Source organism: Nymphaea colorata, chromosome 1 (assembly GCF_008831285.2).
Source record: "Nymphaea colorata isolate Beijing-Zhang1983 chromosome 1, ASM883128v2, whole genome shotgun sequence".
NCBI classification, from domain to species: Eukaryota; Viridiplantae; Streptophyta; class Magnoliopsida; order Nymphaeales; family Nymphaeaceae; genus Nymphaea; species Nymphaea colorata.
In genome coordinates this window covers 6,986,831-7,012,088 of record NC_045138.2, presented here as the reverse complement: position 1 = coordinate 7,012,088, position 25,258 = coordinate 6,986,831, and the positions used below count along the sequence as shown (strand labels likewise).

The 25,258-nt window shown below is 37.1% G+C and overlaps 1 protein-coding gene across 4 annotated transcripts; it reads right to left on the bottom strand.

The window, feature by feature from the left end:
* Window positions 1–426: 426 nt before the first annotated feature.
* On the bottom strand, window positions 427–24,227 carry LOC116257377 (uncharacterized). 4 transcript variants are annotated; one of them, XM_031634067.2, is made up of 18 exons: window positions 23,943–24,227; window positions 20,165–23,687; window positions 19,814–20,033; window positions 15,509–15,675; window positions 15,345–15,424; window positions 14,947–15,078; window positions 14,738–14,854; window positions 14,397–14,489; window positions 12,412–12,489; window positions 9,500–9,556; window positions 7,699–8,305; window positions 7,563–7,618; window positions 7,120–7,199; window positions 6,885–6,967; window positions 6,712–6,791; window positions 3,686–3,765; window positions 3,163–3,208; window positions 427–2,216 (listed from the first exon to the last, which is right to left on the bottom strand). In XM_031634067.2, exons 1-18 carry the CDS (start codon window positions 23,994–23,996, stop codon window positions 603–605), a joined length of 7,167 nt encoding a protein of 2,388 aa, XP_031489927.1. In that variant the 5' UTR covers window positions 23,997–24,227; the 3' UTR covers window positions 427–602. The 4 variants fall into 4 exon arrangements, with proteins under 4 accessions (XP_031489927.1, XP_031489946.1, XP_031489935.1 ...); XM_031634086.2 differs by having other exon boundaries at window positions 20,165–23,693; window positions 23,943–24,226; XM_031634075.2 differs by having other exon boundaries at window positions 20,165–23,693; window positions 23,972–24,226.
* Between the last annotated feature and the right edge of the window lie 1,031 nt (window positions 24,228–25,258).

Genomic DNA, 25,258 nt, shown 5'->3' with positions numbered 1-25,258 from the left:
AAGGAAATTATAAGTAACAATTTAAGCTACTCTCAACATAACAAAAAATATGGAAGAAGAAAAATTTAGTTTTTGTGAGTTACACCTCAGACAACTCAATAGTCGTAAAAGGAATTTGATTTCTATTGGATAGTTGGAGTAAAATCTAAAGAAAAGCCATTTCCCATCAGCCTTGATTTTGGTGTTTTCCCCTTAAATGTGTAAAAAGTCATACTGCTAGGACCAAATATTAAGCATTTAAGGAATTTATCAGATATAGGCACTCTTTTACAGGGGAAACTGCGGAGGAAAAGTTGACGTACCTTTACACACTACAACATATAGTTACCAGATCTTATCTCACGTGTAGCATGCCCGGGAATGCATCTGTAACCAAAACGCTGTTATGTTAAACAAATTTGCCAATCTATGTTGGATGAAATAATATAATGAAAAAAGCAGTTGCATTTGATAATTCAATATGAGACCAGAGCATATCACAGCGATAGAAATTTAAGAAATATTTGTGAAAAAAGGAATAATCCACTTTAAATCGGATTCTCATTTGTTACAGCCTACAAAGAATGAGATACAGGAATTTATAGCATATGCTTAATAACATTTCAGTGTTGTTGCAGTTGATGCTGGTGGGAATGGAGGTAAGGCTGTGGAAGTTGTTGGCTATGACATGGATATTGTTGTTGCTGCTGCTTTTCGTGGTAATGGCGATGTGCTTCTTGCTGGTGCAAATCATCTTGATGATGGCTGTAAATAGAGCCGTGACTTTTATTCACAGTCTCTGGAGGATGTCCATCACCATCTCCACCGGGACCCATCTGCCTCACAGGCACCTCATAGGCACCAAAACCATCCCCAACTATATTCCTTGGGTTGCCCTTGAATCCCCAGTCATTCCTATTCCGGACCCAAGGTGGTCTATGTTTTTGATAGCCACGAGAATTCCATCTTTGATGGAAAAAAGGCCTCCTCCCTACACTATCTTTTCCACAGTTCCCCACCCCAGCAAGTGGCTGTGATGCACATGTATCAGCTGCATCTGATGGCTTTGCTGGTTCCAACCTTGGAAGGGGCATCTGAGAGGACTGTCTCATTCCTTCAAATCCAGGAGGCACCAAATCATTCCCTGTTTGGTGCAATGCAGAAGTATCAAGTGGCAGAGGCGGGGAACACTGAAAAGGCATACTGGGAGCGGACCAATTTGCATAACTAGTACTATTAGGCTGGTTCTGCTGCACTTGCAAATGTTGAGTCTGTGGCAGTTCTGAGCTATATGATGGAGACAAATGTGACGATCTCTTGCCACACACGGTGGCCATTGTGTTGCAAGGCTGCTGAAAATTCACCTCCGATGAGGAATGATTAGAAGGAAATTGGCAGCCATGGCTTTCATCAGAAGGCCGAACATCTGGAGCTTCCTTGGCCAATGACTGAGCTGCTTCAGAGAAGACAGAATCAGACTGTGCCACTGTCTTAACAAAACTACTTTTGTAGTCATTTTCTTTGCCATGAGCCGGAGCAGGCTGTTTAAAATCCTTAGCTTGCTTGGCACCACTTCTTTGATTATTGAGATTTTTTTCTACTATCTGAACTTCATTTTGATTGATATAAAATAATCGAGCACGAGTCTCATCCAAAGGTTCCCACCTGCTCTTCCGTTTGGCCCGCTTTGCTTGAACAGGAGCTGCAACATCAGGCTGCTTCTGCTCAGTGGATTTGCACCCATTTTTGTCAACTGTGTCTTGACAGCACATGCTGCTACAGTGAACAGAAGGAAAATATGTTTGAGCTGGGCTATGGAGCCCATCAGGCAGCCTAGTCTGCTGACAATTAGAAGAACCTGGAGGCAAACCAGCCAAACTGCTTGCTTCTGACTCTGTTGAAAGCTGACCCTGCCAATTTCTCTTCCGCCACATGCTGCTGCTAGGCTCATCTGTTTGTTCAGATGTGTAATCTTCCCAACATTTGTTGCTTTCACTGAGACCAGATTGGACTGTGACAGAAGATGTCTGGACAGTCTTATGAAAATCTGAAGGCAGTTCAGTGGCCTGACTACTCGTGCAACAGATTGCATCAGTGTGCCTTCTTGCCTGACTCTGCCAGTTCCTATGTGAGAACCTGATCCAGTGACTGCTTGCATCATCACGGTCTGTGCATTTAATCTTCCTGATGGTATGGGGAATATATTTGTCTCGGAAACCACGTGCCATTTGATGGACCTGCAATGATCATCCATTTACACAGAATGGCACAGATGTCACTATTTTAATACAAGACACTGGCTGTTGCAACAATCACAAACAGTCAACCAACAAATCCAACTGCAAGGCATGCTATAGAATTGACTTCCAAAACACAATTACTTGGGATGTGAATACAATTAGGAACATATTATGACATAAGGGCAGCAGAAATATAAATTATGTACATACAAAAGACCCTCTCCATGTATCAGCAAACTTCCAATGTGTTTTCACGACAGTAAACATTATTGCAATTCTGTCTCCCATCTTAAGCGCCAGAAAATCACTTCTCTTGATGAAGGGGAAGAGGGTTGAGCAGAAAAAAGGCAACCTAGGGTTTCTAAATTTGCATTGTGTATTTCTTATCCATATAAATAATTTTTTTACTTCGTATTCTTTTCTTACTTGGCCATTATGTGTTCCACATGGGTGTCAGGACATTACTCAACAAATATGATGCAGTGAGTCGAGCACAATTATGTAGCAGTGTGCCTATTAACGCCAGACCCAAAACATGAAGATAGACATGCCATGCAGACAGTACTCGAAAACAGGGAAAAAAGCAACTTACCATGTATCACATCATATACAGGAGCATGAACATCTATGTTGCCCAAACAACCTACCACCAACTTAAGGGGATAAACCTTACAATTTACAACATAAATATCCAAAAGAGTAAAATGTGCCAGTCAAAAAACCTTTCATCACTAGTTTCAACTAACAAACATGATGAAAAATAATGATTTTAGAATGTCATATAGGAAAAAAACAACAATGTTAACTCAGCTTCCTTAATCTTCTGGAATCAAATAAATCAAGCTAAAATTAACCCTGAGGATTTCGGGAAACACAGGCAGAGAACTGTATGCCAGAGTGCATAACAAATAAATAGTGAGAAATAAAAAGGTTTGTGTGAAACCTGGACATCATTATGCCTTGTCAAAGCCATTATGGACTCCCTGAAACTGCAAATAAGAAATATCAAATAAAAAACATGTCAAGATTCTGTACAGCAACAAATAAAGGTCACCTTAAGATCTTATATGTTATAACTTCTTTTAAACAATACTCAACATATTGATTGTGGAAAAAAACACTTCACTAGATATGAACTAAAGCACAAGTATGAAAAGATAAAGTCATCATGACATTACTTTTGAAGGCACCTTCAACTACGTTGCTAAAAAATGTGACGCTGACGCAGACTGAGGTGTAATCTCCAAAGGAAAAGGCCTATCAACATGGGCAAACCCCTAGGTGGAACCAGTGTGTGTGTGTGTTGTTGGTAATCACGTCTACATCTACTTCAGAAGTATACAACATTAACCATTTCATCATGAATGACAAAAATAAGAATGGACCATACCACAAGGATTTTAGAAAAAAAAGTCCTGTGACATCAAGTACAACAGAATACCACAAAATGTCCAAGGGTATCTAACCTTTCCATCCCAGTACAAGGAGGCCCAGAGTTTACGTGCTCCAAAGTCAAAACTTCTCTTGAAGCAAGGAATTCTAATACCTGCAACCCAGGCTGTCCTTAGCTTTGCTCAATACAAAAAGATTCTACACTATTTGGCAAAAAACAGATAACAACAGAACTTCCACAACAACCCACACCTACACCTATCAATTTGATCATTATGCAAATTTGTGCTGCAGAAATTTGCGAAGATATCAAAGTATCTAAAAGTTCCATATATAAAGAGGAACATGTCCTTTAGTATCAAAAAATAGGAACTAAATGCTTAAAAAAGAAGAAAAAGATGATTACCATATGCTTAAAAGTTAAAACTATAAAAAGGTAAAGCAACTAAATAGTGCAAAATGAAATCAACTTAGATGAAGTCTAATGGCACATAATCAGAAAGATGGAATGGTCTATGAACTGTTGAAATGTAGATACTACAAAATGTTAGGTGTCATGCTAGCAATTTAAGCCACATTGAATGGCCAGAGATCCTCCAGTCCAAGAGATTGCACCATGCTCAATAGGAGGAAATGCAAATACCAGAAATTGGATATCCGCATAACATAGACACAAGGATCCAAGTGGAGACATGAGACATGCCATGATCAATGCCATGTAGCGCGTACCAGCATAGTCAACCTGCCTTATGCCACTTTTTATCAAATTTTAAACTTGGTCACCTTCGATAAAGTCTAATTTAAACTTTGTTAGAAACCCATTAAAATGTTTCAGTTTTTCTTGTCAGTTTGATTGTTTTTACTATTGTAATGTTTCAATTGTGAACACTTAACTACACATAAGTGTGTGTGTCTAAGTCACATGGGTACTTCAGTAAGGTCCATACCCGTACCCAAAATGGGTACTTTGACACTTGGGTACCTATAGATCCGAACTGCTTAATTTTATTTTGATTTAATTTTTTCCACCTTACTTTTTATTCTATTCTTTGGATGTGAAAATTCGATTGATGTTCATATTTGACTAGGGGGCTGTTTGGTTGTCAATATGTTTAAAGTTTTTCATAGGTTTTTTAAACACACTACTGCAAGAACCGTTGATATAAATTTTCTATGTTATTTATTTGTTTATGTTGATGTATATTCTTTATTTTGATACATATTTTCTAAGTATTTCTTATTGTTTATATATATATATATATATATATATATATATATATATATATATATATATATACGCTCGTACACTCGCACCCAAATTTTTTGAAAATGGTCAGTACCCGTACCCGCACCGGCACCCATACCTATGTGACATAGGTGTGTGTGCATGTGTATGTGTGCTTACAGACAACCACACCATGGATCAGGTATATAAGCATTTAGGAGAAAGGAATATCAAGAAGAACAGATAAGTAAACCAGTGGTTGTTTGTGTGATTCTTTGGAAATTTAGTTTAATGACATGGCAACCACCATCTAACCATGCAAACAGGCACACACATGCAGGCATGCACTGTTTTTTATGAGGAAAACATCATTTCATCAATTTATTCAGCAATTCTAGGGACACAATCTGATCCATATAGTTGATTTTCTAAAAGCCCGAAGTCATTGGGAATCAAAAAGTTTAACCACATGAACCTACCAACCTCTTCCCATGGCACCTAGAAATATTGCCATACTAATGCAAAACTCACAATCAATGTTGTAAAAGGCATATCATAACGTGTATCGATCGAGCCCAGCTTATACGACATAGTGTAAATGTATCATAAATTTATTTTTTAATTAATAAAGAAGTGGGCAAAATCAGAAAAACTAGAAAAAGTTTAGAAGAAATCATGAAAAATCATGAAAAGGTGTCCTATAAAAAAATCATCACACATGTAATGAATAGTCATGATTTATCATTCATAAGCCATGATAGGTTACGATCAAAAATTGCACATCGTAAGACACTGCCATATCATATCATATGGTCAAAATACCTACGATATACATGAAAAACGTGTATCATAGGCATATCGTATAGCTTTTGCCGACCTATATGATACAGATAACACTACTCACAATTGCTAATCCTGCAATCCATGTTAAGATTGACAATATGCAATTTCAACATGCAAATACTTTATTTTTAATGCAAAACAACAAAAACCATCTAAGGGAGAAAACTAAAGACAACTTTTCCTACCCCTTATTTTTCCTTGAACAACCATTATGATATATAGAAGTCTATGGAGCAGCTAATGACATCAATATAATACAAGGGAACTTGGTTGCCAACCATCAACTAGTTGACTAATCAAACAAGTACGTAGTCCAACTCATCTATAGCCACACTATCAGTAGGGCCCAGCTCTATGGTAAATAGCCAAAGACTACTCTTTTCCAACTAGCCTTTAGGTAAACTAAATTTTGTTTCTTTTTTGCTTTTTTTTGGTGACTTTCTGCATACTGCTTTTTTCTATTAAACATGTTTTTGGTTGCAGAAAGATTGCATTGTGTTTTCAGTTTCTAGGTAAAATACACATAGACACACATATATACATATGGTCTATTTGATTCATAGTGACATTTTATATCTTTGATTTCTTTTGGCACTTACTGTGCGTGATCCTTATAATTTTATAGATTGTATTTTTTGAAATCAACTTGGATTGACTTAAACTGACTAATCCCAACTAGTCCTTTTAGAAGGACACACAACCCACCTTATGGTTCAACCAACTGATAAATTATTTGAGTAACTAACAAGAGACAGCATTAACAAATTAACAAGGTAACACCATAAAGGATATTGTGTGCAGGCATGCTGGTTATCTACACCAATCTCTGGAGGCGCTTAAGGATTTTGCTCAAGACATGCAGACACAAAGTGTGTATCCTGTATCCCCATTATGGCTTAAGGCTTACTTCAACTTAAGCAAAAACATAAGCATAGATACACACATCCATGTTCACAACTTCACATACATGGGATATGAGGACAACAGGATCACAGGATATGCATGCGAAGAGAAATGTGCACTCCCACATACCTTTAAGAGCTTCCGAATGATAGGGATTTTATTAAAATTCTTCCGGTTTTGCTTCATGATGTTGTGGAGCATTTGTAAACCTGAAAAATAGGTGCATCAGAAGCTTGAACTCCCTTGAGGATGATCTGATTACAGAGGCAAGTTGGAAGAAATGATAAGGCAGCATCTATTACCATTTTTATTAACTATATCCAATAAAACTGTTCGAGACTTGGTCTTCAACAGTGCATCAAGAATTATTGACAGATCTCTAGTGCTAGAAAATAAGAATAAAATCAGGTCAGCCAGGAATAAGGGATGCCACCAGGGAAAACAGAAAATCAGAACCATTTGTTTCTTGGAAGAAACAATTGTAAGCTCTATCAATATTTGCCACAAAATTCTAGAGAATTGGAATCGATGCAATACCTTTGAGGAGACGCTCCATTAACCACATCACCAGAAGATGCAGTAATGAACAATAGCTTCAAATAACCTTTTGCAGCATCCTGTCGAACAAAACAATGGGTTAAATAAAAAAAATACATACCATCATAAGACAACAGACTAAAGAATGAACTTGTTAATATGTTCAGAGAATGTTCTAGGACTAAGCAAGAGCTATGGCAACATAGTTTTAAAAAGTAAAAATCCATTGATGAATTTAATCAAAGTCACCAATAAAGCTGGGAAAACCAAATTTGACAATCATAAATTCCTCAATTTGGAAAAAATACACAGCATAAATTACTGGACATGTGCCCTGTGCAATGAAGCCTATCTCCAAAAGCAAGATTTTTTGAACACAAAGGCATGATTTTATTCAAGCTTAAGCAGAAGAGATAGAAGGTAATCCAGTAATAAAATAGTACTTTTCGCTTGCAGATGCCTCCGTCCACATCCAGCAGTTCGTTTAATTTTTCTTCAACTGGAAAAAGAATGCAAGTGTCACATATAATATAAAATAAAAAGGTACACCATCAGTCCATCTCAGGAATCCAAGTTCACCTCCTTCAAACCGATGTCTGTCAGCAACTATCAGAATCCTTTTGGGCTTGGACGATCTCCCCTGGCTATTCCCATGCTTTGTCTTTTTCACTGTTCCAGAAGATTTTAAGAAAACAAGACGAGATTTTTTAATAGCAGTACTGCCCTGAGCAGGCAGTTGCAATAACTTGTCTTTGATGTCAGCAGATGTTGAACTAGCATCCTTTGGCAGATCAGGGGCAACATCCTTGGCATAAGCAGCTTCTGAAGGAGTCGCCAGCCTGGGAAGAATAGCATTGGTTTCACTGGTCTCTAGGGAGGTAGAAGTACTTGGACCAGAGAGGGCATCCTTGGTGCCCATTGTTTCTACTGTAGAATTGGTAGGTACACGAGCAACAGCTGGCACTTTACTGTCAAACATTTCAACTTTAAGCTGCTCATTCCCAACATCTTCCTGGATCATCACTGGTTCAGGGAAGGCTTCCTCCGAATCACTTTCAATGACAACCTCAGTATTCAAAGGATCACCACCGATATATCCCCTGCATCCAGGAGATCCACAGAAACATTTTTTTGCAGCAGCTCCAAACACTCGTACATAGTTATAATCAAACGTTACTTCTTCACCCTGGAGTACAATTAAAATGAGAAAAATAATACAGCAAAATAAATCAACTCAAACTTACAAAGTGCAAAATAAATCAATTCAAACTTAGAAAGTGCAAAATAACGTAGAAGAGTGTGCTAAATAACTTAAGAACAATCACAAATTGGTATAACACCATCCAAAGACCGACCATAAGCCACAGGCAAAAAACAGTATGCTCTCTTTTAGACCACATGTCAATTTCGCGCAAGCAGTAAATTTAAGCACTTTGTTTGCACAAGCCTGAAGTCAGCATGCTTGTAGCTTAAGAATGGTTGAAACGGATTGGCAGAGCTGTCTAATATAGACGCTTACACAGGCATAAGACAGGACCTAACACACTTGCCCAAAAGAAGAACATGGAGAGGCATCCACCTGTCAGACATATATTTGCAAAGATGTGCTCAAAAATTCCAATGGAATAATGCACCAAGAGGGTCAAAACGAAAATTTGCAAACAATCTAAGTCATTGACACAAACCTTCAATGGAAAATCCAATTTAAAAATGAATAATCTGAATAATAAATGCTTTAAAATTAAAAAACAGATGCAAACATGAAAATAACAGCCATCATAAAAAAGACATACATAGACAGAAAATAGACCACGTTAGAAGACAGGTCTTATAAAACTCTATGAATTGTGTACCAGTGTTCAGTTGCATGACCGCATATACTAAGTGACGGAATGGCATCGCATTTTTACAATTGATTTCCATTCATTATGAAGCCAATCCAAAACAATCTAACATTTTGCGGGACTCTGGCAAAAAAGGCAGTAACTGCAACATAATGCGACAAAAAAAGCTTTACCATTTTGTTATAGAGAATACCACATCATAATCGATCCAGGGTAATATTATTAAGTAGATAACAAGTTGCTAAAAAGTGGTTGAGAAGGTTTCTCCACCAACAGATGACAGGTTTATAGCTCATTTGTATCCTTTCTTTGATATACTTTCCTTGCATTTTCTTTACAAGATTTTAAATACCTGTCATTTATCAAATCTCCTAACTATGGTCTATTATGGCTTTACCATGAAAAACTTAAACAGAAAGAGAAGCAGTCACTACTTATGTGATCAAAGGGATAAAAACACACTCTTTCAACTTACTCTCACCATGCAGAAGAACAAGAAGGAATAAGATAACTGGTGGTTGAAGACAAGGACTTACCTTCTTAATATCACGCAATGCAAACAAGCCAATGCAGACTTCGCCATTCACGATCCACTAGCACAAAGAAAATAAAATTGGTATTAATAAAACTATAGAACATATGAGGGACGATCCAGGCTAACCACTTCACAACACAAGTGTTAGTTGGAGAAGAAATAAATCACAACACAAACTAAATCACGGATTCAGAACTATTAAAATCGCACAAATATTTGCCAAGTTTCAATGTGTCAAACACGTTAAAAAGGAAAAAAAATCGGCTATGCCCTTCCACCTAGTTTTGAGATTTCCAGTTAATCAACTGGGTCCTACTGACATAACATAATGACTATCAGTTCGCACAAAATCATTGTCTTTACAATAATACAACAATTTTTACGGACTGAAGATAAATTAAAAAAAAAATAGACAACTTAGCTTCCATAGTCTTCCAATTAAGATTCTGTCTATATGGTTATGTTTCTAAAAAAACAGATAAAAAATGCCAAACAGCCCGGATGGCCAGTAGATAGCAACACCATCCACGTATGTATAGATGTATGCATTAATGTACGCACATACAGGCATTCGTGTTTGTGTATGTGTGTACAAACCCCCTGTTAATCCTGTTAACTTTCTTATTTACTTTTGAAATAGTTTCTGTTAACCAAATGCTTGTTCTGTAACTTTCACCAGATTTCATTGTTTGCTTTGTTTTGATTTGGTCAAACAAGATGAACTTTTTGATCCTTGCCTCAATTATTATTGAAATAATTAGAAATTTGAACATTGTCAATTTGAAAAATGCTGGTTTAATGTGATCTTAACAGTTTGTTGCACGCCACAATTTTATTGTCATTAGTGCTGTTGATGAGGTGTGGATAGGAGCTATAAATCATACACGCCACAATTTTATTGTCATTAGTGCTGTTGATGAGGTGTGGATAGGAGCTATAAATCATACACGCCACAATTTTATTGTCATTAGTGCTGTTGATGAGGTGTGGATAGGAGCTATAAATCATATCATGATAACCCATTTATCTTAACTTTCTATTTCTTTTAAAGAATTCATTTTTTTTTTAAATTTATCATAGTCAAGACTAGTTCGGTTCAAAAACTACATTTACGGACATCATCAATATGAAGTGTAAATCAAATTCATTAAGGGTTTTAACTTTTAAGATTAATGGTCGCTAAAAAAGGTGCATTTTATCGCTCAAAACCATGACCAAGCAACTGGCCATTGCAAATGCACCCTTTGCAACGCTTTTTGGTAACACAATTTTAAAAAAAAAAAAGAAAAAGAAAAAACCATCTAGCCATAGAAGTAGCGGGCTGATTTCAATTCCTTAATATATATATATATATATATATATATATATATATAGAGAGAGAGAGAGAGAGAGAGAGAGAGATGTGGATGCATGTGTGGTGCCTGATAGAGAAGGAGAGTAGAATATGTGGATCAGAAGCATGTTGACTGTAGGGTGAATTGTAGACTTGTTTTCTCAGGAGGCGTTTAATCGCTTAGAATTTTGATTTAGGAATCAAAATTCCAAAATCAAATTTCCACCTCAACCTAGAATTGGAATGAATATCCCATTTCCAATTTTCTTTTGATAGTATGGAATTTTGATTCTAGAATTAAGAATAACTTGTTTGATGAAAAGGGAATTAAAATTCTAAATATCATGACTTAAAAGGCCTTCATGCATTGTGCCCCAAAGAGAGATAAAAAACTTCCAGAAATTCTGGAATCACAATTCCACCCCCTAGGGTGGGATCATAATTCTAGAATTTTGATTCTGGAATGAGCCTCTAATTCCATAATCAAAATTCTTTGTTTGATAAAGCAATTCTCATTCTTTGATTCTAGAATTCCATTGATTCCAAGTGAATCAGACGTCCCCTCAAAGAATCCAATCATTGAGAATCTGAGATCAGCTTTATGGGAACCAACATCTGAATTTTTCCAGAATCAACACATGCATAAGTTTTTAAAGGCATGAAAAGACGGGTTCAGATTTCATAATTTTCACAAGTATTTAAAGGTCAACCAAGTGTCAAATTTTTCCATTCCATGATGGAAGAGCTAGTTTGTTCAAATGATGAACAATGCTAAACAAAATGCAAGGCAGAACCCTGAACATAAGGCCAGAAGTATCTCAGCCAGTATGTGTTTGCATATTTAATGTATTTACATATATATATATGTTTACAGATAGGCAAGCATATCATGTCTTGAAATATGGGAAGTGTGAGGACTGGAACTACGGCCAATTGACTAGGATGAACTTTCAGAAATCCAACTGTATGGATGTGATCCACATGTCCAAAAACTTATCAATTCATGGGAAGCTATGGTTTTTGGTATACAGATGGGATCTCCTAAACCCAAAAAAGCATATCACATATGTAAGGTAGATCATAGAAAAAACTAGTCGACAACATCAGAAGTTAAAGAGATTGGTCTGTTTATTTACAAAACGGGACTGGTTGAAAATACATAGACACATATATTAAAGACATATGTGTGTGTGCATGTGTGTGTTAAACCAGTCCCACTTATATACATGTACATGTATATACATAAGACATATATATTTATGTGTGTGTGTGAGTGTTGTATGTGTTTTAAACCAATAATCCCAAAATCGGACTCGTTTTGCAGGAATTTGCCCCTCCCCATAATTCACCAGTTCTATGATGGGGAATATTGGTTGTAGAGATGAGAAAAGAAAAAGAAAGGAAGGGGAGAGAAAAAGAGAGGTAATATATATACATATATATAAGATGGACAACAGGACATCTCAGACAAGAGAACTTAGTCAAAGAGAATGTTTTACGGATTATCAAAATTATACAATTTTGATAAGTAAATCAACAAATATGAAGAGAAGAAAATCCATAATAGTGTAACCAAATACCTTTTCTGTACGGCAGTTAGGATCACAACTATGATTTATAAACCGCCCAAGATTGCCTTTTGCACAGGCATCAATTACCTGTTATTAATGCAAAAAAAGAAGCATTGAGAATTCCTAATACTCAGTAACAAAAATAAATTATGAATAAGCTCCAACAACTTAAGATCTATTCAGAGAATACAATAAAAAGCAGTAGGCACCCATAGGTGGATAGAGCAAGTTGTAACCTGCACATATCAAAGTGCAGGACTTGTGCAAAGACACAAAAGCAATAATCAAGTACCATAAGTACAACTAATAACACAAGAACATAGCAAGGACATGAACCAAGTTAAGAAGTTTGAATGTTTAAACTTTAAAGGCTTATAGAGGAAATAAAAATAAAATTTATACAATATATGAGCACCTACCTAGTCTATGGGTGAACCACTGATGATGGCCAATAAGGAATATCCACGTTTAACTGGTACAATTCAAATAGACACGACATGGATGCTTATTAAATTTCATCAATGGATGTAAATGGAGTTAGCTTCAGGTTGTTCAGTTGTCTGAGCAATTAGCATCTCATAAGCTACCAATATGAGTCTGACCAAACAACGTGAAATCAACTCAAGATCAGAAGTGTTTTTTTCAATCGATGTCAGTCGTGCTATTTTTATGTTGGAATCAGGAAAGCCAGTCAGGGTTCAGAGTTACCAATTATAGATCTAACTCTTAACTAGCCAAGTTTTATTTCAAAAAAAAAAACACATCCAGTTAGTAATTGCATTTAGCTTATAGTCGGGATGCATCTGAACCTGGCCATAAGACTAGTTCGGCAATACAGTGGTCCTTCTCTTTGCAAATATGAATCTGACCCACAACCAATTAACCAAAAAAGGTGTACTCACATCCAAACACCATGGTCCCCATCTACACTCCTAGATGGAGTGCCTGGATTTAATTTCATGTTCCACTTTCACTACAAACATCTGTAGTCTCACAATTGAAGCTAATCTCGCAATTAAAGTTTACACTCAGATTGACTGTAATTCCAAGTGTGACCATTTAGTAGGTGGATAATTACAACACAAAATAAAAAAAGCACATAAGGTTCTAAACAGATAAACTCAATCCTATACTATAGAAAAAAGATAATATAGGGAAGAAATTTGCATTACCAAAACTAGCATTGATATATTAAAATGTTTCAGCAAACCTGAAGTTACTTAGTAAAACAACTGAAACGTTTAAGAAACATATATAAATGCTTATATCATGTTCAAAGAAGGGAAGCGGAAAAGGCCTAATGGCCTCAAAGAATTAATCTACTGCAGCAGCAATGAAGCCATGTGAAATGCTTTACCAAGATTGTAAATAAGAATATCTGGAACTTTTATTAGCAAATTTCTTTATCTAGACATATGAAATAAAACCTGCCCAGCCATTGGCACTTAAAAACCACTTGCAATGTAAGCAATTGCCTAAAAGACAACAACAAAAAGTGCCAAATAGCACACTCCCTTGATAGGCCTAGACAGGTGAATAAACAGAGTAGGAAGAACAAGAAAAGAAACAAAGAGGAGAAGAAGAAGATCAACAGTAAGAAGAGGAGATAGAATGGGATCCAAAACCCACTTCCACCCTCTCCCCCTGCACCCATCCCTTCCCCTTTACCATCTTCTGCAAAAAAAAGTAAAATAAAGCAAAACACATCAAAAAACATAAAACCTTATATTTCAGTATGAAAGATAATTAATATTATATGATTTTTATTTTTGACTAGGCTTTCAAGCTGCTAACACCCAGGGGCTAGGTCTGCTTTTGGCTTCAAACTGCACAGCTTAAAAGTTCAAAGCAACCAAGAAAAGAGATGATCCCGGAAAGGCATTGGCATTGAAATTTCATCTAATGGACATTAAAAAAGAATCTTACAACACAAGTTTGACTAAGCTAGTAAAGTGTGCTTGCTCAAACTATGTATAAGCAGGTAAACATCAAACCTCGTTGCCATTCAAAGTCATGAAGTAAAAATGTCTTTGACCTCTGGCTGCATATTCTCTCTGCCGAGCAGCATATGTTTGTGTGTCAAGTACCTGGTTAGACCAAAATTCAGGAATGAAAACCATCAAACAACAATCACATGCTGCCAAAGTTCCATAGTGTAAAAGGAATAAAGGACATGGTGGCAGATGCAACTAGGAAGGTTGACAAAAACTTGTTGAACTACTAAAACTATTAGGGGTTGCAAGCCAATGCCAACCAGGCACAAAAATTCATTCAGAAGGTGAACATATCTCGTGCAATAAAAATTTTGGAAAACTTGAGGTACCAATCAAAATACCTCTCCAACATATTCAATAAGAAACTGCCCCTTTGAGACATCTTCCCGCAATTGCAGTCCATATCCCTTCTTTCCACAGCGGACCCACTCAAATGTAGCATATTTGTGGTTCTGAAACTGCAAAACGCCATTTATGCTTGTAACAGATAATAGAAACATCTATCAGGCCAGGAAAACAAAGAATTTTATAAAAAAGAGAGAACTGAAACCTGCTGGTTTGAACACAGTTCACCACAAGGGCATGTTCCGTGTTCACATTCTATATTAAGCAATCGATTTAGGCATCCATCCCCACAGCCTTGGCCCCCACTTTGTGGAGGCTTGCACTGGCACACCATAATCTGATCATGAAGGGAAGAAAGGCAAAACAAAATCCAATTAATTATTTGCCCTTGTTCAGGATATCTGTATCAAAACCTAGAACAGGAAGTACAGTACATCCACGATCTTTGCGTCAAGAAATTTTACTGTCATGAATTTGACTTTGGTGACAAACATGTTAATTGATAGAAGACAAAGAAAAAATAAAGAATAATCTTCAGCGCTAAACAAGGCAATAGTTGCATTTAGATTCATCATTACAAAGTAATAACCCTTGTGCCTCTACCTCATCAATGTTTTGATGTTTGTGGTTCCGATGAAGAAAGATATTATGTTTAATAAGTGTCCAAGTATCCTGCTGGGGAACTGAGCAAAAGGAAAAAGGAAGTTAGAAGGGAGATCAACATGGCCTTTTCAATCTAAAAGGTCACATCTCCGAACAGTACACACCTTGCAATTGTGGGCTTTCATAGCTGCTAGCATGTGGTTGTGTACTGGGAAAATCTTCATCGCATGAAGCTTCTGATATATTCAACTCAGCATTAATTTCTGCATTAGATTTCTCTTGTGGAATTGAACAGTCGGCAAATCTCTTGTCCGCATTATCCTTGCAAGTCCTTTCAAGAAAGAAAAGAACAAAATAGCCCATTAAGTGTACAGAAACTAAGACAGATCTGAGTACCGTGTGACTTCATGCAATTTGAAAGAAGCCAGGGGGGAACAAAACTTAAAGCTGAAAACTTCCATCAAGTTGCAGATCTACTTTCACAAAGGCTACTGTAGATTAGCCACTAGTGCCTTGAAAATGAGATTCCACAAATAGACTTATAGCTTATGCAAATTTTTAGTGCTAAAAGAAAAGGATAGCACTTATGAGAAAAAGTAAATGTGATGGATCATGATATACTCTTTTTTGCCAAAATCTCCCACAGTTCTCCATTGGATGGTACAGACCAGATAAACATCACACCAAGAAGTGTGATCATGGTCCAAGGCATGAAGCAGAACTGAAAATGCACCAGCAGTTTAAACCACTATATGATTCTCTTATGCACAGTTGCACAAGTCACCATTGAAGTGTGATCATGGTACAAGTCACCATTGATTCCTACACTAACAAGAGCCAGACAATGAACTGTGGATCAAAGTAGCAGCATAAGCTTGTAGTTGTAGCTACTCATAAATTCTAAGAAGTTGGTGACTGTTGCTCCTTTTTGCAGATTAGACAAAATATATAAACTTTTAGGGTGTACATTACATATTCTTATTCCCTTTGCTTATTTTGGTATAATTGCATCCATGTTATTTTTGCTGTATGCTATGTTGTCAAAAATGCTAACTGCAGCATAGCTAGTAAGTTAAGCCCAGAGCTCAGGCGGTAGGAGAATTATCTTGTCCTAAAAAAGGAAAAGCATTATATTTCATGAAAAACCTATGGCTACCAACTTAGAAAACAACACCATCAAAATGCAGGATAACACTAACACTAAGCATTCGTAACATGATAAGAAACATATTTAAAAGTTGAAAAGATCAAATTTGATGAAGTTAAAAAATTAAAGTTTGAAAGTTATATAGCATAAAGAGACCAAGTTTACAATTGAACTTCAATTATTTTCAATTATAGATTATGTAAAATCTTCTAATTTACTAAATATCAACTGCTACATCAAATTACTTTCCAAAACCTAAAAGCCTAAAAAAAACACGAAGTACCTATCTAATTATAAGAAAGAAAGGTAACATAAACTCTCAACAAAATCACAGCTTCCATCTTATCATTGCATGCACTGACTTTTACTATAATTTTAATAAACAAGAAAATGTATTAGACAAAGTTCAATAGATGCACGCACACAAAAACACACACATGCAAAGCATAACCAATCAAAGTATAATAGTATATAAATTATAACTGCGACTATAACTACAGATACACAACAAACACGCAAAGTAACAGACATCTAATACAAAATTGAATGCATTACCAAAAACTTAGAAAAAAAAAATCTGTGTAAGTACAAAAGAAGAAGATAATGAAATGAAAGGTTTAAAGACTTCAGTTTACAAAAGAAGAAGAGAAAGAACTGGCCAAATGAAATAAAGAAAAGACGCAGAGAAAGAAAAAAACAACCTAGGCTTTTAAACAGAAAAAAAAACTAGGTTGCTAAGTGCATAGGCAGCCTAAGGAATAGCACAAGACATTTTCAATAAGCTGCATACATTCCTCGGCAAGCTTAGGCATGCCTTTCACAAAATACTTTAGCAAAGATACTTTTAACAACATTATTCAAAGGGTCCCAAAGTCACGGTGGCAGAAAATAAAAATTGAAGATCTTCATAGGGATTCTAAAGGTCCCAAAGTTCATTTGATTAAAGTTCACTTGACAAACAGTTCATCTTTACCTTTCTATTTTGGATTAGTGCATAAACTCACTCACCTTATGATCTAGAAATGTTGAAAAAAAGCAATCAATTGAAGTATTTCAGGAAAGATTATTAGGACACTTCAGAGCCTATTCGTCAAGAACCGTTGCTTCATCATAAATGTCATCATACTAATTATGAGCCTAAGCAAGCTAGATCCAGATTCAGCCCATAGATATGGGAGGGGAACAATCTAGCAAAACATGATTATTTGGCCCAGGACACAGATTCTTAGATGACAAGGCAATCAAAAGATCAACCAGAAGGAAATGACAACCTTCCATCAACGGAAATGCTCAATTCCCACAGAATCTTCTGGCATGATTGAATATGTCAATGATTGTCATAAAGGATAATGCCCTCAAGTTTAAAGTGCACATGAACGCGCCTTAATACAGGAAGCAGTGGAACCATTAGAAAGCATTATGAGAGGCATGATTAGTAAAGCAAGACAGGAATTTCACTCACAAGGAGAAAACTGAACAAAAGATGCAGTAGAAATAATAGCAAATTTGTCAGTTGTACAATGTTTGACAGCCTTTGATTTTTAAGAAACTGGTCATTATTAATACTGGATTTTTTTTTTACTTTTCTAATTTTTATGTGACAAGAAGAAATGATATTAAATATGTTAGCATCCCAACAATGAAAACATGGAGCTGTTCAATACATTACCAACAATTTTCTCAGTAAATTGGATGGGTTTGTTGTGAATTAAAAAGATGCAAACACAGACACACATACGAGTTTGTTCCCCCTGTTCATCCTCACAATTTCTTGACATCTTTCTTAACTTTACAAGTAAAACTTAGTATTTTAAATTCGCTTAAAAAATGATTCACCACTAGGTTGCTAAAGACTGACGTTGGTTACAATGCAAAGTAGAGGCGACATAAAATCGTATTGTGTATAATAATGCATGTGGTAATAGCTATAAGCAAATGCCATCAACTCCATATAGCAACAAATGCATTTGGACATGCACGAGCAAGGTTTCCTTTTTTTTTTCTCTTGGACAGTTAAACATGCATCGCCCGCATATATATAACCCTAGAGCAGAAAGAAGTGATGGTAAAGCATTTCAAAGTCCACTGTGTTTTTATTAGATTTTCAAGTACACCTGTATTGAAGAAAAAACACTACATTTCCCAGCAACCAGGGAAAAAGCAAAACCCCATCGGCTGCTAAATGCTCTAGCATGGACAGCTTCATAAATGTATTGCTTTACTGGTTGTCTAGAATCTTAGCTCAGAGGAAACAGCTGATTCTCTATGGTCAGAACAACAAACTTGACAACAGTAAAAAATATGTAATAATAACTAAATAAAAAGTAGTTTTTCTTAGTTGCTTTATTCAAATTTAGGTGGTGGAAAGAAAGAATTTTCATCTCATACACAAAGACCAAAACCCTCATTTAATAACCAAATAAAAAGTAGTTTTTCTTGATTGCTTTATTCAAATTTAGGTGGTGGAAAGGAAGAAGTTTCATCTCATACACAAAAACCAAAACCCTCTTTTGCCAAATCACTATCATATAGAGTGCACCAATAATATTGGTTTCATACAAGTAATTCTCAAGAAGCTAATCCTTTACATTCCATTTATTTTCAAAAAACATAATTTTTTAAACTACATTCGATAGCATCACTTAGACCAACTATTGCCAAGAAAAAACTGAATTTTTTAGTCGACACAAAAAAAGCTCTGCCAAAGTACAACTTGTTCGGCTCAACTTTGCTTTCCCTTTTATCCCTTTTACCTACAAATAACATTTTTAAAACCTTAAGTGTCACTCAGATAGAAAGAATATGATTTCATTTTCCTGATAAATTGGTCCTTAAATTATTTACCTTCCATCTTCCTTTTCATTAATTGAACCTACAAAGTCACATTGGGAATTTAATCAGATCAGAAGGCTTATTTTGTGATGATTTTTCAGGAATTATTTATGAGACTGGTGAGGTACTTAATTCCGTAGGCTCTTATGGGTTTGATGCTGGCACACCAGAACATTATGCAAACAAAGAGCTGCACAGATTTTACTAATACAAACTTCTTGTGGGACAATATTTTGGGAGTAACTTGGCCAAGCCTACCCATTAGCACAGGCTTATAAGTTCTTCAGGCCTTAATTACTATCACATTGCTACCTAACTAGAGAACCTAAAGACGATGTATTCTATCTAGGAATGTAATTTAGTATGGCATATGTTTATGTCAACAATTAGTTCACAAGTATAACAACCAGAAAGTCCAAGCAACAGTTATGCCAACATGTCAAAAAGAATGACTAGAAGAACAACTAGAAGACAGTGAAGCAAATTGTACCAGCTACAGTCCGTGTCTCCTATGCTATCAGCAAGCTCTGCTGGAATGCTACGCCATTTGTGACAATCATCACACAACACCCATGCTTGACGAGGTGGTGCTGAAGACCCTCCAGACTCATGGTTTATCGTAACAAAACTTATCTTATTATCAACAGAAACAGCATCACCAACACAGGGATGTAGTCCACACGAGGATGCTTTACCATGAAACCTATCATCTGAAAACAAAAGTTTAAATATTGCAATCAGTCTTAGCTGCTTCATCAAAATTGTAAAAACCAAGACACTGAATGTCCGAATAATGAATATTCATTAAGAATGCAGAACACATTTGAAAAACTGTACTTACCACATTCTGTCGCCGCTTCTGATGAAGATGTCTTGCTTCCAGTTTCCGTGATGACAGCATTTTTTGCCTTCCCCTTGTCAAATGTTTTCACAAGGCGTGCCCTTACCACACCATCAGATTTGCTTGCTTTTTTTGTTCTCACCTTCCCCTTCTCATGATTTTCCATTTTTCTATGCCTTGCTGGGGCAGAGGAATTAGGTCTGCATTTTTTTGATCCATCCTTTTTTTTCTTCAAAAGCCTCTTTGGGTTGTGCTTCTCTAGTGTCTGAAATGCCTCTGCAGCACATTCTTCAGAAAGATCACCTTTGCTAGGAACTCCACAAGATGTAGGTGAATCCTTTTTCATACCTTCATGTAGACTGTCATTGACACCCTTCTCATCAATGTGACATGAAATCAAAGCCTTGTCAGCGAGTCTATCATCGGTTGAAGCCTCAGCTTGATTCTTTTTTCTTGCTCTTCTTTTTCTGACCACAGGAATGTTTTTTAAGCACTCCTGGTTATCTCCCTTCTTAGATTTCTGCTTTGATTGTTTCTTAAGGCTATCTGCCTTCTTAGATTTCTGCTTTGATTGTTTCTTAGATGCCTTTTGCTTCAATTGTTCATCCAAGATTCTTTCCGCTTCTGTGGCTTCTCCTGAATTGTTAAGTCTTCCTCTAGCTTTAGGTTCTCTTTTCCTTTTCTTGGAATAGGTGTGCAATGGTAGAGGGATGCCTTCAAGAACACCAACTTTGGAGGAAGTTGAGACTACATCAGGTGGGTCTCCATGAACAGCGGGCTCTTTGGTAGATAAGCTGGCTTTCTCTAGATCTACTGAGCAAGCCCCTTCACAAAGTGTGGAAGCAGTTCTTATGTGAGAAGGCACCAATTGAACCTCAGAATTTTTACCTGTTGCCACACTGAAAGATACAGGAACAGGCATTCCACCATTGCAAGGAGGATCAGTTTGACTAGTACAAAGCGAAGTCTCAGAATGCTTAGTTTGAACTTCATCCACACAAGCTTCAGACGAATATCCTTGACAAACCTGGGAAGACTTCTCAGAAGATGTTATTTGAGCAACAGCACTCTCATTATCTTCACCTCCACACTGAGCGTGATGAACAGAAAGACACGCAAAAGTGTCAGCTGATCCCAATTTTTCTTCAGCAGCTTTACAAGAAAGAACATGTTCAGCTGGCTCTGGTTCAAGATCAGTAATCCCAGAACCTCCAAACTCATTCAAAGAATTAGAACATTCCTCATTTGGCAGAGATTCACCCTTACAAGTGTTCTTTCCAGTTGCAGAGAGTTTCTCAATAACCACGGGTAGTGAGCCTTTTCTTTTTACCTGCCTGTTGGCATTCGGTCGACCTTTTGTGCGTCGGCGACCATTTGAAGTAGAACGTTTAGATATTTTAAGCACTTCACTGTCTGCCCCTTTTTCAATAGCCAAGCAAGGATCAGAATCCAGAGGTATTCCATTTTGTTTGAATAACTGCAAATTTTCCAATGCTCCCCAACAAGACACACTTATTGGTTTACGAAGCCCACTTCTTTTACCCCTAGCCATTTTTGAGAACAATACATGTATGATATCAGGGACCATCTTGGAACTACATGCCTGCCTACCATTTTCTGAAACATTTCTTGTTTTAGTTAATCTAGTGGATTTCCTACTTGGAACAGCCTTTGAAGAGTATGCTCTTTCCACTCTTTTTGATTTCAAGGACTTTTTATCTTGCACACAGCTACTATTATCACAACTCAAAGGCAGTATAGAAGGTAGAATACTGCTACCACAAGTTGATGTGATTATACCATCTGTATCAGTCTGATGTGACATGGATAACCTTGATGGCGGTGACCCAGATCCCTCCGCAGGATCATAAGAAGCTGTCTCGGGGGAATAGCCCACTGATAGTGTAGAAATTTTCTTCTCTTCATATGGTAATTTATTGCTATCCACTGCCTCTTCAATTTGACCCACACTTTCTCTGCAGTAATCGGCGTCATATGAACTGATATCTTGGTGTAACATTGTCCTACCTTGATAAGTTTCTTGAGTGATTCCCGAACTACATAATGTTTTCTCACTGTCACTCTCAGTTGGTGCACGTTCTTCAAGACCGATTTTAGTTTCTCTTGGTAAACCATCCACGGCATCAATGCCAGCAACGATGCTGCCTCCTCCACAGCGACAAGTATTAACAACAGCAGACTTCACCTGTTCTTTAATGAATGCCAGACTACATAATGATTCCACCGTGACAATTTTATCACAAACAGGAGCAGAAGCCCCACATTCTTTTTCTAATGCCATCTTTTTGCTGCTTTCTGCAGATCCTGTTTCAAGAACAACATTATGTTCTTGACAGTGAGCAGGGTCACGAAAGAATTCCATACTTATGTATTCTTCCTCTTCACAAGGATCCTTTGTCATCTCTGAAGTACCTAACTGTTGCCCCATATGGCTATCTGCAGAAACATCTAAAGACTCGCCACATGTTTTCTGCTCTGCCAATGTGTGACCACTATTGTTGACACCCTCATCATCAATAGTATAACTATGTTCTTGGGGACAACCAACAAGGCTATAAGCATTTGCCTGTGATATTTCAGCTTCATCCACACTGAACTCCTCTGTGATTTCCGAGGTGCAAATTTGGGACCCCAACAGGTTATGCTTAGAAGAAAGAGTCGAACCACCACATTCTCTCTCCATTAGCGTTAGCTTACTAAACTCATTTGACCCTTCAACAGTAATCATACTTTCGTTGTAAGGACTAGGTTTAGAAGCACCATTCGCCTGAACTGGCTCGGTTTTCTCTTGACAAGTCCCCTCCATTGTCCAGGAACAATGTGACTGGTTCTCGGCATGCCTTTGAACAATAGAAATCTGACAGTCTGAAGTGGACTGATCCTTGAGCACATCACAATGGGCAGAGGGGCAGTCGTTGCCAAACTGATTACCACGATAGACGACATTTTCATGCAACTCGCCATTTATTTCTTCACAAGGCCTGGATGTAGTCCCCAAACTACAGCATGCTTCATCCACATTGCTCTCCTCAGGCGAAATCAAAGGAACCCCATATTCGTTCCTCATCACCAACAGTCCACCGCAATCTCCTGAACCCTCATTATTTGCCGTCACGTTGGCCTCCCCAGAAGACCTAGCGATTGGCATCTCTTTGTCTTTCTCCACATAACGATCTTGTCCAATTCCCACATTGGGCTCTCCGGAGAAAACCCTATTATAATCAGAACCTTTCGCAACGTCCGCATCATCCTCGGGGAATGACCCAATCCCAGACGCGCCGGCCCCCATCCGTGGCCCAATCCCTTCAATGGCCGGTCTTTCCTCGCCACCGCCAGAAATTCCGGCAAAAGAATCCCCCGCGTCGTCGAAATAATCAGAATCTCCAGCCCCATTCATCCCAACACTCGAACCTCCGCAGCCGTAAGGGTCCGCCGGCCTCACGCAAACCCCGGATTCGATAGGAATAACCGACATCATAGCCAACTTACCATTCAAAATTCCCTATAGCTAGGGCCAGAAAACCCAATAAAGGAAACACGAAACACCCAGAATCAGAAAGAACCCACCGTCCAAAATTCCATCGAAAAAAACACAAAATCAAATCGAAGGCACTACGTTTTGATTCGCAATAGATTTTCAAAAGACATTTAAGGACTGGAAAACCAGATCGAAAACAAAGCTTAGGGCAACTTCGTTCAACAAAAACAACACGCGTTCTTTGAATTAAACTCGCCAATAACCCTAGTTTTTCCTTACCGAGAGAGAGAGGAGGAGGCAGCGGGTACCTGGAGAGAAGGATTTCCAGATCATCAACGGCCATGGCGAATAGAGAGAACGTCTCCTCGGCGTTCGCGCTGTTCTCTCCCTCGGTGTTTGGGCCGTTCACCCCTTTGTGTGCGTGTCCGTGTGCGTGATAAGGGTGCCCCCCGCCGGCAGCGGTTGAGAGAGAAGGGCACGTCCTCCGCTTTCCGTTCTCTTTCTTCTGTTTTTCTTTCTTATATTTTTTTTCCGTTGTCTTTCCTTCGTATTTCTTCCCTTATTCGTCCGCTCTCTCCTTTCCTTTCTCTCTCTGTTTAAGGAGAGAATGGGCAATGGTCTCATAGAGAACACGCCACATGATGCATGGTGCGAAGGACCACCTTAAAATCTTTTTCTCTTTTTGGGCCCCTTCTTCTTTTTAATTTCTGTTCTGCTGACTTGCTTAAATCTATTCTCTCTTTCTTAATCTATATATATATATATATATATATATATATATATATATATATATATATATATATATATATATAGAGAGAGAGAGAGAGAGAGAAAATAATTGATAGAACCCAAGCCATTAGATAGGAATAAAAACTAGACCGTTTAATTTTTTACTAAAAAAATGTTTTAATCAAACTAAAAGCCTCCTAATTGTTTATAAACACTAATTGGATATGAAACATGCTTTAGTTTAAGTGTTCTCAAAAAGTTATACCAAACATTGGAGTTTTGAACTTATATTTGATACCAACTTCAGTGATTAGTTTCAAAATTGTCTTGAGTGAAGCATCGTAGATCTCATGTTCAGCTTCATTTCACATTGAAAAGGAGTATGAACTAGGACAATCATAATAGGGCTTGAGAGTCGATAAACTTATCATTAATTCGCATTTTAATCAATATAAGACTATGTTAGATATCCTCGTATTGGTTTTACAATAACACAATTGGCAAGTAAACCTTTTTTCAAATAAATCGATATACCGGTTGCTATTTGTACCGATGTACTTAACAGACCAATTTTATGCCATTTGAGAAAATACTTGCATGTCATTGAATTAATTCATTTTTTCTTTTAATTTCTAGGGTTAGACTCATCAATTCAAAAGAAAAAAATTGAATTGCAAGTCAAACAGTTTCATTTATTGCAATCATAGGAAAAAAAATTTATTGAAAATCCATGCTGTTAAGTAGTAGTGATTTTTTTATTGTTTTAGCAATGTCAAGTTTTCACATCCTTCAATGTACAACTTTGTGGCATTAACATAGACTGTATGCTTAAATATGAACTTTAATTATTATATAATTTGTAAATA